This window comes from Sprattus sprattus (assembly GCF_963457725.1).
Source record: "Sprattus sprattus genome assembly, chromosome: 5".
NCBI classification, from domain to species: Eukaryota; Metazoa; Chordata; class Actinopteri; order Clupeiformes; family Clupeidae; genus Sprattus; species Sprattus sprattus.
Window position 1 is genome coordinate 27,444,674 of NC_137924.1, and position 20,000 is coordinate 27,464,673.

Here is a 20,000-nt window from a genome sequence, read left to right on the forward strand (position 1 = left end):
AGAGAGAGAGAGAGAGAGAGAGAGAGAGAGAGAGAGTGAGTAAGTGCAAACGTACAAATCACGGACAAATATGCCACAGAGCACCCACAAACAAATATGTATAATTGAATTGACACACACGTACACCAGATAGGAGTCGCATCACCCACGTTTAGACATACATAATCAAGACAAATTAACATACAAAAATGACAATGATGCACTTACTAAACAGAGACACAGAAAAGATACAATCTCTCACACAGACACACACACACACACACACACACATAATACGGCTTAACCTTAGCTTCCTCCTCAGCCTACAGCCTGGAGGCCAGTCTTGACCTTGAACAGGTTGACAGTCAGTTTGCACTCATATTCAGGCAGCAGACACCACACACACACACGCAAGTACACACGCAAAACACACACACACCACATCATATCATATCTGCACATGTCTCATTTCCGATGGAAGGTAACAGATGTGAACAAAGCAGGTAGCCGTCACACGGCGCCTCGTTAGGCCCGATATCAAAGCACAGCCTTGATGAAACACCACCGACAACAAACTACAACACACAACGCATTACACACACCTGCCACCCACACAAACACACACACAACACAGCACAACACAGCACATCCCTGCACGGCACAGCTGAGAGATAATCAATGTCATCTCCTCCAGGAAGGACGAACAAATAAATATATAAACAATAAATAAATAACCAAATGGCGGCGCATAAATAAATAAGCTCTTTTATGTGACTTCCCGGAGCCTGGTCTTTTGCCGAGGAGATGCTGTAAATGCACAGCCAGTCCATCAGAGTTACGCGAAGACAAGGACACACATCGATCGATCGATTGGAACAATAAAGAGTGACAGCTATTTCATCCAGCAGCGAGTGAACAATCGACTGTTTTTATGACAAAGAGATTAAGAAAGAATTGATTGCTGTGTTATCTCTCCATTATGTGACTGTGATTCTGTAGGACGTGGGAGAGAGGAGAGAGGACTACCTAGTTTAGACCACTGTTACACTATGTAATGAGGTGAACAAGGTGTGTGTGCGTGTGTGTGTGTGTGTGTGTGTGTGACAGACAGAACGAGAGACTGTGTGTCTGAGGGTGAATGTGTGTGTGTGTCTTTTGTGTATAGTATCCCTATATGTTTATATCAAACCACTCACTCTCAATTAACCACAAGTCACTCAGACAGACAGACAGACAGACAGACAGACAGACAGACAGACAGACAGACAGACAGACAGACAGACAGACAGAAGGCATTGTGAATCTTAAGAGGCTGGCTGTCTCTTGATCTGGCCTAAGTGCTGACAGAGGGAGCCGAGGTCCACTGGGAGGGAATGTAAAACATGGCAGGAAGGCATGTGAGCAATCAGCCAATCAGCCAAGCAGAGTCTAATGTGCATCTAGGTTATGACACAGATAGCCCTGTCCCAAGGGCTCAGTGGTATTTGGCTCCTGTGAAGTGTGAGTGTGTGTGAGTGTGTATTTGTGTGTATGTGTGGGTGTGTGGGTGTGTCTGTGTGTGTGTATGTGTGTTGTGTGTGTGTGTGTGTGTGTGTGTGTGTGTGTGTGTGTGTGTGTGTGTGTGTGTGAGCGTGCATGTGCGTGTGTGTGTGTGTAAGTGTGCATGTGGGGGTGTGTGTGTGTGTGTGGGCGTGCATGCATGCGTGACAGAGATGTTGTTCATCCCTGTGTGCTAAAGGGAGAGTGTTCCATGTATTTTAGTGTGTGTTGACTGAGTGAGTGACAATGTACAATGTCAAAAGAAAGATTACTAAAGAGTAAGTGTGTGTGTGTGCGTGCGTGGACTGTGTGTGTGTGCGTGCGTGACTGTGTGTGTGTGTGTGTGTGTGTGTGTGTGTCTTTTGCATTTTTCTTGTGTGAGTTATAAAGGGAAAGGGTGTAGTGTTGTGTAGTGTAGTGTAGAGTGTTTGAATAGGTGTGTGTAGACTGATGAAGTGACAATGTCAAGTGAAAGATTGTCAAAGAGGGTGAGGTGAGAGTGAGTAAGATAAACAGATTTCAGTGGGAGTGGGACTGGGTTATTTGTCGCTGTTATTGCCGCGATGGTATCGTGTGGGGATGGGAGCAAAATGTTACGAACCGGTAATCTATCCCCTGGTGACTAAGCAGCATCAACGCTAATCTTCTGCCACGGATCCAGTGGGAATTGAATCATAGGGATCAAGGTGTTGTGACCGGTCGTGACGTTGCTGGTGGCGACGTAAATGATGACCCAGTGAACACAACTAACGTTCAGAAGCAAGAAAAAAAACTTTGCAGTCCGACAGAAGCCATGTTGCTAACAAGCCATGTTGCTAACTAACTAGCTCACGGCTCAGCTTGGGCTTTTCACAACAATCTAGACTTGCCACCTTGTTAATACTGTATATGTCATATCCTCTCTTGCATCTGATACGCTAATGGATCTTGCCTGTGAAAGGGGCTAGAGTGTGTCTGTGTGTTCGACAGAGACGGAGTGCAAGTGTTTGAACTGAGTGCATGGTTGACTGTGTGAGTGATCGTCTAAACGTGTGTGTGTGTGTGTGTGTGTGTGTGTGTGGCGCGTCAGACACACTGTGTGAACCGAACAAAGTAGTAACGACTGAGTGCCTCCATCTCCTCTCCGGGGCTGCCATTTACAATTCATGACATCATGAATAAGTGCCTGGCAATGTGACAGCAGCGGGGAGCCCCCTGAGCCACAGGATCTCCCCTCAGCTGCTTCAGCAGATCCATTAGCCTCTGGGTGTAGCTTTTACGCTCACCCTAACGTTAATGTTACCGGATCCCCCTTTGAAGAAACCCTGGGGTTAGAAGGGAGGGGGGGGGACTGGAATTTACCAGAATCTTACCAATGGACATGGCACTGAAGAGACTTAGCTGCAATGCTTACAGCTGCTAAGAGACCATTGGTTAAGAGGTTGGAGATGTGACCAGTGAGGGGGTTCATTCCACGCGACTTGACAGTGACAGCTTCAGGGAACAATCCAGGGTTGCTCTTTTGAACGATCCTGCAGGGGAGAGGGGTGTGTTTCTGTGAGTGTGTGCCTTGTGTGTGTGTGTGCGTGTGGGTTTGTATGTGTCTCTGCTTGACCCCAATTTCTTAAAATGGTACCACTGTGTGTGGTGGTCAGAAAGCAGACGACGGTGATGCCTTTGTAGTCAACATGAATAGAAACCAGGACAAATAGTCAGTGTTCTGATGGGAAAAACGTTACGTGGTCCGGAAGCTACTAGGTAAACACGAGATGAGAACCCCTTCAAGCACAGCTCTCTTACTGAGGCCAGATCACCACACAGCTGAGGGAGAGCAGGAGTGCTGGACCCCAGGGATCGCTGTGCTGTTAGTCTGAGGACGCTGATGGATCTCTGTCTTACAGGCACTCTTGATGCTGATTACTGGACAGCGTAGAGATTACAGCAAAGAGTCTGGGCCCTCTGGGACGCCATTATAGGGCTTCCTGGAGCTGGGCTAGTTAGCGTGGGAGTGCGGATGCATCAGTGTCATACCACCACTCCTCCTCTGTGTGTCAATGTTTGTGTGTGTGTGTGTCTGTGTGTGTGTGTGTGTGTGTGTGTGATTGAATATTTAAAAAAAAGACAGTGCGATAGACAGAGACAGACAGAGAGATAGACAGAGGGAGCTGGGCTAGCGTGGGAGTGCTGATGCATCAGTGTCATACCACCCCTCCTCAGACTGATCAACATCACCGAAGAAGTCATGCTCCAGGGACACTTATGGGGCTAGGAAGTTGTGCTAGTCAGTCTGATTGATTTGGAGTTTGACATGTTTAAGTCTTATATCTTTGGTGTCTACATTATTGGGTAGCTAAAATCGTGATAATCTGAAGATGAATATGGAGTTTAAGAGGTGTAGTCAGTGTAGGAGGATACCATTTGTGAAGATCTTTACAATTTGTCACATGGAAAACGGAAAAGATGAGCTGTCCTGGTGTTTTAATCAGTTTGAGGCTGTGGGTGCGGGCTCTTACCAACGCTCTTGACAGTGATGGCTTTAGAGGCCGACTTCTCCCCGAGCTGATGCCAGGTGCTGTTGGGTTCGGGCCCGGTGCGTGTCCACTCGGTGATGGTGCAGCGGTACTGACCGGCGTCGGTCGGGTAGGCGTTGTAGAGCGCCAGCGTGTAGATGTCGGGGCGCTCCCGTGTGGCCCGCACCTCGCCGTAGCTACCGCGCTCCAGGTAGGCAGGCCCCAGACGCACCGTGCCGTCACGCTCCACGCTGGCCAGCTCCATGGGCTCCGGACCGGGTGAGGACTCCTCGCCCTCTGACCCCGGGATGGGGGTGGTAGAGGTGGGGGAGGAGGAGGAGGAGGTGGAGGGAGGAGGTGTCCACTGCCAGGACACGGAGAGGCTGCCCCAGACATTCTGCACGGAGCAGGTCAAGATGATGGGGTCGCCCTCATCAAAGGAAGAATTGCTGGAGAGGGACACGGTGATGTTGCTCTCTGTGGAGGGAGATGGAGAAGAAGAAACATGGAATTAAAACACAAGGTGGACAAGAGAAGGTAAAGATGGAGGAAAAAGAAAATCCAGAAAATTAAGAGAATAAATGGACAGAATGAGAGAGAGAGAGAGAGAGAGAGAGAGAGAGAGACGGAGGGGGAGAGAAAGGGATAGACAAAAAGTGAAGGAGGGGGGGATAGAGGGATGTCCTATGCAATATGCACAGAAAAACACCCTAAAATCTCAAAAGGTATCTCAGGTTCATACCATCTACCTGCTCGACGAGAGAGACTAAGTGAGAAAGAAATCATGTACATTCCTAACAGCAGTGATGGACACCTAGCAGTGCCTCTCTCTCTCTCCATGCAGATGAGCGCGCTAGCTTCCTGCTCAGCTTCCTGCTCAGCATCCAGCTCATTCATCACTCAGACAGTAGCCCGAGGGCTACAAGACACACACTCTCAAAACACACACACCGACACACACTCAAAACACACACACTCTCAGACAAACACACACACTCTCAAAACACACCCACCGACACGCACTCAAAACACACACACTCTCAGACACACACACACACACACACACACTCAAATGCCCACACTCTCAGACGCGCACACACACACTCTAAACACACACTCTCAGGCACACACACACACACACAATCCCAAAACACACACACCCACACGCACTGAAAACACACACACCCACACGCACTCAAAACACACACTCTCAGACACACACAATCAAAACATACACACTCTCAGACAGCACACACACACACTCAAAACATGCACACTCTCAGACGCGCACACACACTCAAAACACGGACACTCTCAAGACACACGCACTCAAGACACACACACACACACACACTCTAAACACACACTCTCAGACACACACACACACACACTCTCTCAGACACACACACACACACACACACACACACACACACACAGACACGTATCCCTCTGCCCTAACGTACGCCACATCACCTCCTCCTTCCACTCCTTAGCCAGCGCGGTGATTAATTCGTTGAATCAGAGAGCACAGTGCCTGACCTGAGCAACACAACACATTTATGTGGAGGATTTAAGTTGCTAATATTTAAATGAGTAATGTGAGACTGTAGGAAGCAGATGGTAGGTAAGACTAAAGGTGTGTGTGTGATGTGTTTGTGTGAGTGTGTGTGTGTCAATGTGTGTGTGTGTGTGTGTGTGTGTGTGTGTGTGTGTGTGTGTGTGTGTGTGTGTGTGTGTGTGAAAGTTTCAGCTCATTTGGTGCTTGTTAAATGCAGCTGTTTTTCCAGGCACAGCGGTAGGGAGAGATGGAGCAGCTCCAACATCAGCGGGGATCACAATGTTTAGAGAGCGCTGCATGCACACACAGGTGTGTGTGTGTGTGTGTGTGTGTGTGTGTGTGTGTGTGTGTGTGTGTGTGTGTGTGTGTTGATCTATCTCGGAGTGAGTGAGTTCATGAGGCCTATTGGGGTGAGTAAGCTTATGTGAATGTGCTGTGTCTGAATCCGAGTGAGGAAGGAGGAAGGACAGAGACAAAAAGAGGCAGTGAGAGAGACAGAGACAGACAGAGAGACAGACAGACAGAGTGAGAGGCAGAGTGAGAAAAAAAGACCAGCAGAGAGAGAGAGAGAGAGAGAGAGAGAGAGAGAGAGACCGAGTGAGAGAGAGGAGAGTCTGTCTTAGAGAGAACATGGATGAAAGTGCTTAGCTGCTGTTGCCAGTGTCTTTCCTTGCTCAGGGGTTTCTCTACTCTAATGCTACTCTTGAGCGGCCATTCAGGCAGAGGCCAGCAAGGATCAGGCTGTCAGTCCCTCTGAGCTGTGCAACCAATACTCCAATACTCCCTGGGGTTTGGAGCAAATCAGCCCTTTCCATAAAACTACGCCCCCACCCCCCTTCAAAAGGCCAGACAAGGCCGTGTTACTTACTTCACACCCAAATGAACAAAGTCCAAGGTTTAAATCTCCCCCAAGTCCCTTGACTTATACTTCAAATTTCTGGCCTCTCAGAAAGTGTGTGAGAGAGAGAGAGAGTGAGAGAGTGAGAAAGAGAGAGAGAGAGAGAGAGAGAGAGAGAGAGAGAGAGAGAAAGAAACAACCCTAGTGTTCCCCCTAAGTGTCTCCCTCTGTCCCTCTGTTCATTTCAGCTGCCTTTCTTTCTTTCTTTCTTTCTTTCCGTTTTATGTTCCCTGTGCCTGTGGACATTACGCCCCGGCCAAACTCAACTCAGTCTCCCCCCACAGTCCTCTTCTTCTCTATCTCTTTCCTTCCTTCATTCTGTTTGTTCTCCACATCTCTCTCTATCCCTTCTTTCTGTTGCTTTCTAATACTTTCCCTTGTATCACCCTCTGTCTAGTCTACATCTCTAGTTTCTCTTTCTGTCTGAGTTGTGTTTTCTCTCCGTCTAAGGCGCTCCATGCAGACGCTTCAGGGTCTGTTTTCTCCTGAGATACAGAGAGAGACCTCCTGCCCCTAGTGGCGTCACCTCACCATCCTGTATTCCAAAGAGCATGCTGGGAAATCGATGGGAGAGCTGATGGGAGGGTGTGTGTGTGTGCATGCGTGCATGTGTGTGTGTGTGTATGTGGGGGGGGGGGGGGGGGGGGGGTGTTAGGGGTGAGGCATGGATAGGAGGGGGGGAAACAGCTTCTGAGTACACCCTCCTTGTGCTCCGATTTTTGTGAACAACAAAGCAAACATGCGGCGGTAATAAAGACAGAGCAGGGTTAATACCTGAGCCGCCGTTGGGGGGAAATGATCCAGGGAGCAAAGAGAGATAGAAAATAATACCCAGCCTGCCCTTAATGATGCCCTGTGGGTATTACTTACAGATGCTCCTTCCCCTCGTTTTAAAGGGCACAAGATGAGAAGGGGAGGGGGGGGTCCCTCTTCCTCTAGTCTAATGCACTGTGGGCAACTGGATCCACTTTTCTTTAATGGTTACTGGCCCTCAGGGTGAGGTGGTCAACTGAAGAATTTGCTTTTCTTCTGGAACATTCAGAGCTCTGAGGCAGACTTGGGGTCTTTGGCCTTTTTTTAAGGGGTTCTGCTCCAGTGAGCATGTGCAGATCGAAAAGTGTGAGATAGCGAGAAAGAGAGAGACAGAGAGAGAGAGAGAGAGAGAGAGAGATGGAAAGAGAGGCTCGAGAAAGGGTAAAGTGGCGGAGGGCTCAAGAAAGACGGAGGTCACGGTCTACTGGAGCGGACGGCGGCTGGAGAGGTCAGGGGGAATGGCTTTGTGATGGCAGGGGTTGATTAAAGGGCAATGTCAGCTTATACAATATGGGGCCAATTAAGTGGTGCACTGACAATACAGTGAGGGGACCGAAGGCTATGCTATGGCGCCCTTATTAATGCATTATAAGTATGCAGTGAACACCAGCTTAACCTGCTAAGTTGGTTATCAAATTGAGTTAAAGGCTTGTTTGACTCCCGCCCAAAGAAACCTCACAACACACAGACACAGACACAGACACAGACACAGACACAGACACAGACCCCACTGAGACGGTCTTTACAAATTGCCAGGCTGTGGTCCCCCTTTCCCAGGGCTGGTTGAATGAACCCAGTCTGGTGGCCTGTTTTAGGCAGCGGGAGAGGAGGAGAGGAGGAAGCCTGACTCCCTCGCTCGCTTGCTCATTCTTTCTCTTCACACTCTTTCATTTCACGCCTGTTAGTCGAGCGCCTTTTAGCTCTCGGATCGCGACGCCATTTTCGGCGCGGCACTCTTGAAATGCGGGCGCTGGGGATATGAACCTTGGGAATTGCTCGCCTCTAAAAGGCTTTTGTGTGCGGAGCCTCGGCGCCGCCTCCCCTATCGGAGAAGACTCTCTCTTTAAACACCACAGGACTCTCCCACTCTGACAAGGCACTTTCCTCTTCATGATTTGTTATCCTTTTTGCTTTTTTGTGTGCTTGGGAAAGGGGAGGGGTGGGAGGGTGCACCTGGAATAGAAAAAGAGAATGGAGTGGCTTTGCGATGGAGAAGCTGCAGAGGAGATTGGCTCCATAAGGCTGTGTGTGTGTGTGTGTGTGTGTGTGTGTGTGTGTGTGTGTGTGTGTGTGGAGTTGAGAAAGAGCCCCGCCACGGTGGATAGAGGAAGCCATCATCCAGCTACTAATGACCTGCCTCCATGCTGCTATTACGCAAATCCATTTACAGGCCGTGCCTACTCCCCAAAGGAAGGAGTTCAGGGTGGTCGGGATAATCTCTCTCTCTCTCTCTCTCTCTCTCTCTCTCTCTCTCTCGGTCTCTTCACTCAATCTTTTTCTTCCTCCCTATCTTTCTCCATCTCTCTCTCTCTCTCAACATTTCTCTTTCTCCCTTACTCCCCCTTTTCCCTTCTCCTGAGAGACAGGCTTAATAAACTGTGATGCGGGTTACGTGAGGACGAGAGTTGAGGGATTTGGGACTTTCTGGATTATTCTAGATCAAATGAAGGAATGATCAGAAATGAAAGAGTCAGGGTTGGGTTGGGTTTTGAATAAACAAAAAAACCAACACCAGTGCCTCCCAGGAGAAAGGCCTCTCCAGAGGAAGAAGGTAGAAAAAGAGTTCAGACAGGGAAAGATAAGAGAGACAGAGACACAGCCATGGGTCTCTCACAGGAGGTACATGTGCAAAGACAAAGGCTAAAAGATAAAGGATGACAGATAGGAATTGACTAATAGACATACAACATAGATTGACAAGATAAAACAACAGATAGTAAGACTGAATGATAGAGCGATATATACTATATACTAGATGGAACTGAAGGAGAGACAGACTGAAAGACTAAAAGAAAGAAAGAATGAATGAATAAATGAATCACAGACAGACAGATAGATAGAAAGACAGACAGACATGCATATGGAGAGATAGACAGACACTCATATAGAGAGACAGAGAGAGCGGTAGCTACTCACTGAGTGGGGTGACGGAGATCTGCACATTGCGCGAGCGCTTGCTGCGGTCGATGAAGTCTCCGGTGAGGGTCCTCTCACGCTCAGTCACGCGGCAGATGTACTTGCCGGCGTCGTCGGGCAACAGGCGCTGCAGCTTGAGCAGGTGCACGTTGGCGCTCTCCTTCCGCACCGTCAGCAGGCCGGACGCCTCGCGCTCCAGGTAGCCGGGGCCCAGCGAGGGCACGGCGTCGGGGCCCACCACGGCCACGGGCGAGCTGCTGAAGACCCACGACACCGAGAAGAAGCGCTCCGGAACCTTCTGCGCCTCTATGGTGCAGCGGAGCTCCAGCGGCTCGCCTGCCGTGTAGGCCCGGCGCTCCGTGGTCACCTGGATGCTGAAGTCACGGTCTGTCAGGGAGAGAGGGAGAGAGAGAGGGAGAGAGAGAGAGAGAGACAGAGAGAGAGAGAGAGAGAGAGAGAGGAGAGGTTTAACACTCCTTCATCAGACCCCTGTCCGACTGTCTGACATGATTACACAACTTAAAACTTTGAAATACCAATGAACATCATCACATTAAACACAAAGGAGAGAGTGCGTTAAACAGGATAAGAAGGGATGAATAGACGGATGGATGGAAGAGAGAGAGGGGGAAGGAGTGAGCTGGATGGGGGTGTTAATCACCAGATGGGACAGTGTTGACACAGAGTGCTCGGTCGCCGCCGCTGCGTTTCTTCACGTCAGGATAAATGCAGGTTTCACAACCTCTAATCTGATGGAAGCAGAGAGGGAGTGTGCGTCGTGCCGAATAACAACACAACTGGAGACCCTAGTAATGCACCGGCAGATATTTCTGCGTAATTACATGTGGGATTCCTGGCCTTTTCGTTCTGGCTTCCTCCACACTTTTCCCCCATACTTCTCCGCCAGCGTACGGGAAACCATCCGATTAAATCTCAATTTTATGCATCGAAAGAAAAATAACAAAGTTACAGAGTGAACCCCTGACAGGGAAGTGAATTGCTGAGTCGCTGGTTTGACTCCAAGCATGAAGCTTGCAGAAACACGGTGTTGCTTTGATTTGCATAATTTGATTTTTAAAAATATCCACAGGACTCGCTGCGGACCTCTCCTGTGCGGATCATCGGTCAGTTTCCACTCAATTTCCCCCCGGTCCTGCCATCATCGTTCCCTCCGGCCACAATTACACGGACTTGAAACAGACTTCCTGAGAGCGCTGCCACTGCCAGAGAAGAAACAACATGAAGAAAAAAGAAAAAAAGAAGAAGAAAAAAAACACACACAATAACAAAAGCCTTCTCTCGTGCGGAGCGTGGCCTTGTTTATGGGACTGTTTTCGGCCATGTTTACGGTGCAGGGGACTGTTGTTTGGGGTCTCATGCTGTGGATCTGCACTAGGAAATTAACGCGCGCTTCACGACTGTGCAGCTAATGGCAGTGGATATGAATGGAACATATCCAAAACAAAACCCTTTGGCTGTTTGTTTCCCCCGCCCTGGTATAAGACCAGCGGGACGTCCCCTACTACAGCGTTATGATTCCACGGACTGCCACGGTTCCATCTTTTTGAGATGGGGACAATAAAGAGTCTTCTGGAGAGGCCTGGCTTGGAGGCAAATTGGAACGCAGCGCTGGAGTAAGGGTCCAAAAATACTTTCCGAGGCTTATCCGCAGGTAAATAAATGCTAGCTTTGGGGAGGGGGTGGCTGTCAAAATGAGAGTCCGCTGAGCTGTGGTAAGGACAAACAAACAGAGATGGAGATAGGGAGAGAGAGTGAGAGAGAGAGAGAGAGAGAGAGATAGAGAATGAGAGAAGAGAGAGAGAGCGCTGCCTTAAGAAGAGCGAGAGAGAAGAAAAACATATGTAGCTCCACTCCTAGATGAGGAGGTAAGGTGAGGTGAGGTAAATAGAAGGGAAAGGAGGGAAGTGATAACGGTGGAGGAAATGAAAGATGGCTAAGGAATTATAATAAAGAAAACACACAGGAGAAAAAAATAAGGTCATTTAAAATGGAAAGGGAGAAATCACAGACGAAAGAGAGAGAACAAGAGAGTAGAGAGAGAGCGTGTGAGAGAGAGAGAGAGAGAGAGAGAGAGACAGAGAGATAAAGAGAGAGAGAGAGAGATAGAGAGAGAGACAGAGAGATAAAGAGAGAGAGAGAGAGATAGAGAGAGAGAGAGAGATAGAGAAAGAGAGAGAGAGATAGAGTAGTAAGGATATATGAGGAATGGGTGGGCCTTGAAAGGGAATCATAATTCTGCCAGCGAGCCTGGAGTCTCTGCTTTATCGGTTCAGGTGATTACCCAGTAATAGGCCCTGGCAACGCTCCGAACCCTTTTTTTTCTGCGGAGACACAATGTCTAATGAAGGAGCTCCTATCAGAGGCCGAGGCCCTGTTCATTCTTTCTGTCATCACTCAAGGCTCCTGATACATAATACATTCAAATGGGAACCACGCTGACAGCATAGGCATTTGAAAAAAGAGCCCCCCCCCCCCCCCCCCCCCCCCTCAGCACACCACCCACCATCCCCTTGAAGTGCTCCACCTGCGTGCGTGAATTCCTACCAGCATATCTTCTTAGATCTTTTTTAGCATAGGATCTCTAGGTGAGGCTAGCTTGAAGCCATCAAGGCAGAATGCTTGTTGAAGCCCCAGCTAGGTTGGAGAGCACTTGCCTATTCAATGCATTGAGGGGTACCTGTGGTTCTCACCGTCAGGAACTGATTGAGGTTCCCGCATTCATGAAAATCGTTTAGCGCGGACCAAATTGTTCCGTGATAACTCTGCTAATATATCGGGCGTTTATGTCTCTTCTTGACTGGGGCCTTGTGACGTGGACGGGGGCCCGCTGTGGACTGACACGTGACGGGGAGACTAGTTTGCATCACGACCGCTCCGTCTTTTCTCCGCTCATCTATTCATCAGCCGCTTCTGCTGACGGGCTGGGGGTGGAGGGGGGGGGGGGGGGATGTGTGAAGGCAGGGGTAGGGGGAAGACAGTGATCTATGTCTGCGAGCTCCTCAAAGCCCGCTTGTTCACTGTCAGTCGGAGGTTAGAGGGGTCGGCGGCTTATTATTGGATAATTATCAAGGAAGACTTGAGGACTTGCTTCTCTCTCTCTCACCCTCTATGACTCCACTTTATCATCCGCCTCATCTGGCATTTTATATTCACTCTCTTCTTCCTTCTCTCTCTCTCACTCTCGCACTCACTTTCTTTTATGACTACACTCTTGTGTCTCTCTCTTTTCTCCATGTTTGTGTCTCTTCTTATCTCTTTTCTCATCCTTAGCTCTCCCTCTCTCTTCATTTTCCCCCACTACAGGGCGCATCGCTCACACGTTGACAATAGCCCAGTGATTTCACGACGTTCATCAACAATCAAGTGCCTTCTGTCTGTACCGCACAGGCGCGTCTATGTCTGTAATTAGGCCACAAAGAGGCGTCTGTGCCAAGAAATGAGCGAGATGGGAGATGCGATGACACGGCTTCCACCTCTCGACGCCCGCCAACCGCACTGAGCGGAAGGCGGCAAACTCTGCGCTGATTTTCAACCCCAACATTTCTTTCTTTTCTTCTTCTCTTTTTATGGTGGCAGCCAACTATTACATGTCTGATGGCACAGTAACGGCAAAGGCAGTCGGACAAAAGATGAAAGTGGTGGTCAGAGAGAGAGAGAGAGATAGAGAGAGGGACAGGGAGAGGGAAAGAGAGAGAGAGAGAGAGAGAGAGAGAGAGAGAGAGAGAGAGAGAGAGAGAGAGAGAGAGAGAGAGAGAGAGCAAGAACAAAAGTGCCGTGTTTGTGGGGTGGCAGCACAGATGCCCACAGCCTCCTGCCTCTGTGTGTGTGTGTGTGTTTGTGTGTGTTCAAGCCTGCCAAAACTATCGCTGCTCAACTTTAGACCTGGATAAAAGCCACAACGGTTCACACAAACAACAGGCTCTCATTCCAGTCCAGCTCTCTGGATTTTTACAATGTCATCTCTCATAGAGAGGAACAATAGAGACAAAACTTGCTATGCTAAATGAAATGGTTTTATACATTAAATAACCAATATGCCATTTGCTTGTAATGACAACTCTTTCGTTACCAAAAGAGCACTCCTAATCAAAATTATACATTCATTAATTTTCTTGGCATCACATAAAAAAACGGAGAAATAATAAAGATCCTGTCTTTTATGCTTTCACATTCGAGATGATATATATATCGTCATATATGTATATGGGTGTATGGGTGTGTGTGTGTGTGTGTGTGTGTGTGTGTGTGTGTGTGTGTGACCGGTGTCGGAGACAGACGGACGTGCAGACAGACAGATCATCACACACGGTCATGCCTGACGGCTCCTCCTGCGCTTTTCACCATTCCGGGGATTTGGGAAAGGGGGGCGGGTAGGGGGAAAGGGGCTGGTCCTCGCCGGTCCAGAGGCAACAAAAGCTTAGCGGCCAGCGAGCTGGAAAAGGAGATTACGGTGAGGAATCTGATGCCATCATTCCACTGCAGCTCACTGACGGCCGCTGAGAATCCCTGACCCGAGGCTTAGCCAGGTGAGACTGACCCGAGGCTTAGCCAGGTGAGACTGACCCGAGGCTTACCCAGCTGAGACTGGGACGAGATGCTGGGACGGCAACTGTGAGATGGGTCCTACTGATGCAAAGAGACATTCAGGTCTATTCCCACTCAGTGCACGTACCCATGGTCCCTATTCCCACTCAGTGCACGTACATGCACGTACCCATGGTCCACCTCAAATAACCCAGCTTGATGCGTGTTGATCGTTAGCAACCCATCTCTTGAGTGTACAAACAGGAGCCTTGCTAATGTTAGCGTGTTTTAAGTGTGATTTATGTGCCACTTTATAGCCTAAAGTCTATTGTGGGTTATTTAGTTCATCAGAGTATCACAGAGGGACTCTAGTCTTGAAAAGTTCATTTCAGTCAAGAGCACTTTAATGGACGTGTGATGGCTGCCAAGAGACTGGTGAAATGATTAGAGCACCTCTGCTCTAACTGTCCAAAACAAAAACAACATGGTGCGCTTAAAATGGCGAGCTGATTTACGTTTTAATAAGCAAAGATGTTACCTCCCCTGATAAAAGCTAATGTCACGATAAAAAAAATATTGACTTCCAGATTGATTAATTACCATGTCAGTAAAACAGCTGCCTGACAGCTGACAACATCAAACAACTCTGTGTTTTTTTTCTTCTGATGCCGTCGTCTCCCCACCGGTGAGTGATCGCCCTCTTCAGCGTCGTTTAACTGTCTCCACACATCTCCCGCTCGAGAGAGAACCCTGCTGACGGCCTCCCGCTGGGACTGGGTTCCGGACGGACCGAGAGGATATGCGCTCTCTCTCTCTCTCTCTCTCTCTCTCTCTCTCTCTTTTCTTCCGTTCCCCCCTGCCTCGTCCTTTCTGTCCTTTTCCCCTAGTCCCCCCACCGTCTCCACAGGGATATGAAGCAGACGGACGGGTGTCTGGCTTTGAGACTGGTTGGTGAACAGCAGCGGCGAAGGCAGCAGGGGGATGTGTGTGTGTGTGTGTGTGTGTGTGTGTGTGTGTGTGTGTGTGTGTGTGTGTGTGTGTGTGTGTGTGTGGTGTGTGTGTGGTGTGTGATGTGTGGTGTGTGGTGTGTGGTGTGTGGGAGAGAGGGGCCTTGTTATGCAGCCCCATATGAGAAGGCATAGTGAGAGGTGTCCTTGACAGGGAGACGGCGGGCGCGTGTGATCGGTTCGCTTCCTGTCTGAGTCGGCCTCGTGATACAACGACCCCCCCCCCCTCTTGAGAGGTCCGGAGCCAATGGAGAGGTGGGGGGGTGGGATTAAACCGCCACTCACTCACGATCCCAACAGAGCTGCACAACTGAAGGGGAGTCAGACGGTCACAGCCGATACACATCACATCCTCAAACACAGAGAGAGAGAGAGAAGAGAGAGAGAGAGAGAGAGAGAGAGAGAGAGAGAGAGAGAGAGAGAGAGAGAGAGAGAGAGAGAGAGACGGGTGGGGGGGTGAAATGAGATAAAGGGATGGAGAGGGAGTGGGAGAGGGATAGAGAGGGAAAAAAGAGAGAGAGAGAGAAGAGAGAGGAAGAGGAGGTTCACGCTCTTTCCAGGCACACCAGTGCAGGGCATAGGAGAGTGTATCTCAATCTGAGGACAACATCACACTGAATCAAGTCAAGGCATCGTGAAATCTGCACCAAGCATCACCATAAGCGTGCCTCTGATCGTGCAGATACATCCTCTCCGCCCTGAATACCTAATCACACACACACACACACAGATCTTCCAGGGTGGGGCGGTACTCAGTGAGAGCATGATAGCCTCTGCTCTCGCGGTTTCCCTCCGGTTTGAGGCTAATCCTGTGAACTGTCCCAGTCACGTCACGGGTAGCGCTGGCACAGATCTGATGAGCTTGGCTGGGAGGCTGGCTGGGTGTGACGTGTTTGCCTAACTTCCGCGTGAAATGTATGTGTGAGTGTGTGAGTGAGTGCGAAAATGAGTGTCTGTAAGTCTATGTTTGTGTGTTTGAGTATATGAGTGTGTGTGTGTGTGTGTGTGCATGGTGAGGTAGAAGGGTAGACTGCTGAGACTATGTGTGTGTGTGTGTGTGTGTGTGTGTGTGTGTGTGTGTGTGTGTGTCTGTGTGTGTGTGTGTGTGTCCGTGTGTAAGAGTGCGCAAATGTGTGCCTGTGAGTATATGTGTGTGTGTGTATGAGAATACGAGTGTGTGTGTGTGGTGAGGTAGAAGGGTAGACTGGTGAGACCATTGACTGGCTGCAAAATGTAGATGTGTTCTAGACACCCTGATTGATCAGTGTGATCAGGCCTCTGAGAAAATGAAGTCACAGTCACCCCTCCTCTCCCTTTCATTCCCTTTGATCCAGGCATCCCACTCTGCCGTAACTCACGGGGCGGTGACAGTCAAGGAGACTCACAGGGTCGGTGACAGCGGAGGTGAACTCTGCTGCAACCCGAATGTCAAGCGAGGGGTTCGGGGGGGTGGAGATAGAGAGGAGGCAGGGGTGTGTTTAAGAGGGATTGCTGGCTACCTCCCTTGGAGTGAGCTAACAAGCTTAATTTGAGATAGGGATCTCTGTAACGGCAGCAGCAGAGCCTGTCTGGCTGTCAGTGTGTGTGTGTGTGTGTGTGTGTGTGTGTGTGTGTGTGTGTGTGTGTGTGTGTGTGTGTGTGTGTGTGTGTGAGTGTGTGTGTGTATCTGGGGCTGCATATGTGGCCGCCCATGAACAATGGGCACTTCTGGGTGCTAGGGGCCGACCAACCGCTGTGCAGATGGTTCCTAACGAGCCTAGCTCCTACGAGAGCTGAGAACGACCTCAGTCTAACGCATGTCTCTTGGATGAGAAGTGTAAGTTTTAAAATGCTTGCTCTTGCTCAGACACACACACAAGCTTGCTCACATAAAAACAGACTCACACACCCACACTCACACACACACACACACACACAACATGACTTTCAAAGGTAATTTGGCCACTGAGAGGGCGGAATACGAGCTGATGGAAGATCTGACAAGAGTAGAGAAAACGAGGCAGTTCAGCACCCAACCAGATCGAAACGACGTTTCCCTCTTCATCAGACGAAGCCTCTGACTGACTGAGTACAGCGATGCAGATGAGACGAGACGAGGCGAGACGTGACTGAGCGACGTGACAGAACACGTGCCACTACTGAGCAGCGCCACGCGTTCAGCGGAGATCACATGACATGATGGTCCCATGCGTGCAGTCATGAAAATCATCAAAATCAGGATGTGAAGACCGAGGGGCAGACAGACAGCATAATATGGAAAGAATCAGAAAGTATTTATGTTGGGAGAGAGAGAAAGAGAGATAAAGGGAGAGAAAGGGGGAATAGATAGACTGAGAAGGATGTAAAGAACACGGAAGGAGGGATGAATCACTTAGATGGAGATATAAATAGAGGGGAGTAGAAATGAACGGGAGAAACAGATAAAGCATGAAAGAGGAGTAGAGAGAGAGAGAGAGAGACAGAAACAGAACAGAATGGGAGACACAGATCTAAGAGTAATGACAGGAAATGGTTGAAGCAGAGATCTATGGAGACAAATAGGAAATAACTTATCTGTCCTGACATCCTCTTCAACTGCAATCACACCCCCCACCCCACACACACACACACACACACACACACACACACACACACACACACACACACACACACACACACACACACACACACTCAATGACTCACCGGTGGGCTGCACTCTTACGGAGGTCTGGTCGGACTGCTTGCGGCTGATGGCGTACCAGGAGCGGTCGGGGTCCTGGATCCACTCGGAGGCCTCGCAGTAGAACACGCCCTGGTCGGCCGGCTGCAGCCGGTAGATGGTGAGCCGGTAGGTGGAGGCGCCCGTCTTGTCCATCCGCAGGTCACCCGAGGAGAGCCGCTGGCGGTAAGGGCCACCGGGGCGGAGCACGAAGTCCCGGGAGAGCGTGACCACGTCGCGCGGCGTGGCGGAGGGGTCGTCGGCCGGGCGCAGGTACCAGCCCACGGCCAGGTGGGTGTGTTGGGTCGTCAGGCGGTTCACCTCACAGCTCAGCTGCAGCGTCTCGCCCTCCACCTTGGACAGGGTCTGAGCCGACGACGCCACGGTCAGGGTGTCGGGGATCACTGCGGAGGAAGAGGAAGAAGAGGATGAGGATGAGTTGAAGAGAGAGAGAGGCAAGTATATTCTCTCTTTACTTCACTCACCTAACACACACACACACACACACACACACACACACACACACTCTCAACACCCATAAACACACACGAACATGTCAATAAGATGGGTCGATTTTCTGATCCGTGGGATAGTACCTTCAAGGCATACAAAACACACACACACCTCTTATGGGTGCCTGCGGTGATTTAAAGAATAACACAAGGATTGATTTTGAGTTAGGCAAGCACTTGTTAGGCACGCGTCCACGCACACACACACACACACACACACACACAAAAACACACACACACACACACACACACACACAAACACACACTGTGTGACCCATTAACATTTAAACAAGATCCTCTTCTGGTGAAGCGAAACCCTGACCTTGTTATTATGACAACTCAATGCCTCAGGAAATAAACAGACCTCTTTTACTCATTTTCTTTCTCTCCCTCCTTATCATTCTCTCCCTCTCTACCTCCCACCCTCGCCCCCTCCCTTTGCCCTTCCTCACAAACAAGACCCAATCAAACACCGTGTCAGTGTAAAACACTGCCAAGACCAGACTGCTAATTTGAAAACAAGACAGAAGAACAGGGGCCTCAAAGACTTGACAACGAGGCGCTGCTTCCTCCTCCTTCTCTGTGACTCACACCGGAAGGCTGTTACTGTGGTTGAGCAAAAGAGACCGTATGTGTTCTAGTGAATGTGTCTTAGCGAGAGGCCAGGGATATAGCCGTTCAGACAGGTGTGTGTGTGTGTGTGTGTGTGTGTGTGTTATTGTGAGTGTTCTTGGTTGGGTGGCAAAGGAGTATAGGGCAAGAGAGGAGGACTGCGACTGCCACTAGATACAGACACAAACACAAACAACATGCACACTATAACACACACACAACTTCCAAGGGCAGCCATACCAGGTCAAAACTAGCACTCGATAAGAGTCCATGAGCTTTCAGGCCTCCTACACACACACACACACACGGACACACACACACAGCGGGTCTTTGGAAAAGCAGGCTACCATGTTCCCCATCTTCAGTGCACACACACACACAACCCTGCAGGGGTTACCCTCCTTGGCAGCCATAGAGGAGGAGAAAAAATCCCCCGCATACACACCAATTAGTAGCAGCTCTAAGAAAGCAGCATTCCATCACAGATCGTCCTTCCCCATACGCCACCCCCCTCCCCCTCCCCCTCTCCTCCCCTCCAAGTCTCCTCTCCCCCCCCCCCCCCTCAAAAAAAATAAAACCCTGCCATCCCGCTACAATCGATTAGCGCCGTGGGGAGACGTCGCTGCTCTTCCCCCTCCCATTACCAGCAGCATCCCTCTGCGCGCTGCTAACATTGATTAACAGCCCTGCGCTAGCACCAGCGTCTGGCAGCGGCATTCCATCAGAGCGTTAGCCAGGCAGGGTGGGGGGTGGGGGGAGCAGGGGGCGTCTGACACTGGCAAACAGATGGAACACGTCTGGAGTCAAAGCAGCAGCGACGACGGCGGCGCTGATGATGGCAGTGGTTAAGCTAACCTCTGGCTATGGTTAATGTGCTGCCAACCGACAATTGGCACGGAATAGGACAGCCAACCCGACCGGAAGCCGAAGAGGAAGTGACACGGCAGGAGGCCAACAAGCAGCTGAGCCAGGGGCATGCAGCTCAACTGCGCTAGCTCCCCTGAAACCTCTAAGAAGACATCAGTTCATACACACACACAAACACTCACACACAATGATGACAAAATGAGGTACATGTCAAAGCAAGTAAAATAACTCCTGCCATTTTTAACTGTTTTTATCTGTTCTCTCAACTCCGCAGTGCTAACTGTTGAAAACTGTGTTTGTGTTTTAATGTGAAAAGATGGCACAATACAGTAGTAGCAGAGTTATAT

The 20,000-nt window shown here is 49.7% G+C and overlaps 1 protein-coding gene across 1 annotated transcript in view; it reads right to left on the minus strand.

Moving 5' to 3' along the window:
- Positions 1 to 20,000, minus strand: part of igsf3 (immunoglobulin superfamily, member 3) — a gene marked incomplete at both ends in the record, with an annotated part of 154,375 nt that overhangs the window by 42,718 nt on the left and 91,657 nt on the right. The window contains 3 exons of the mRNA XM_080839742.1: positions 4,011 to 4,484; positions 9,413 to 9,799; positions 17,647 to 18,066. Of these exons, the coding sequence (XP_080695868.1) occupies positions 4,011 to 4,484; positions 9,413 to 9,799; positions 17,647 to 18,066 (1,281 nt within the window). The remainder of the gene's footprint in view (positions 1 to 4,010; positions 4,485 to 9,412; positions 9,800 to 17,646; positions 18,067 to 20,000) is intronic.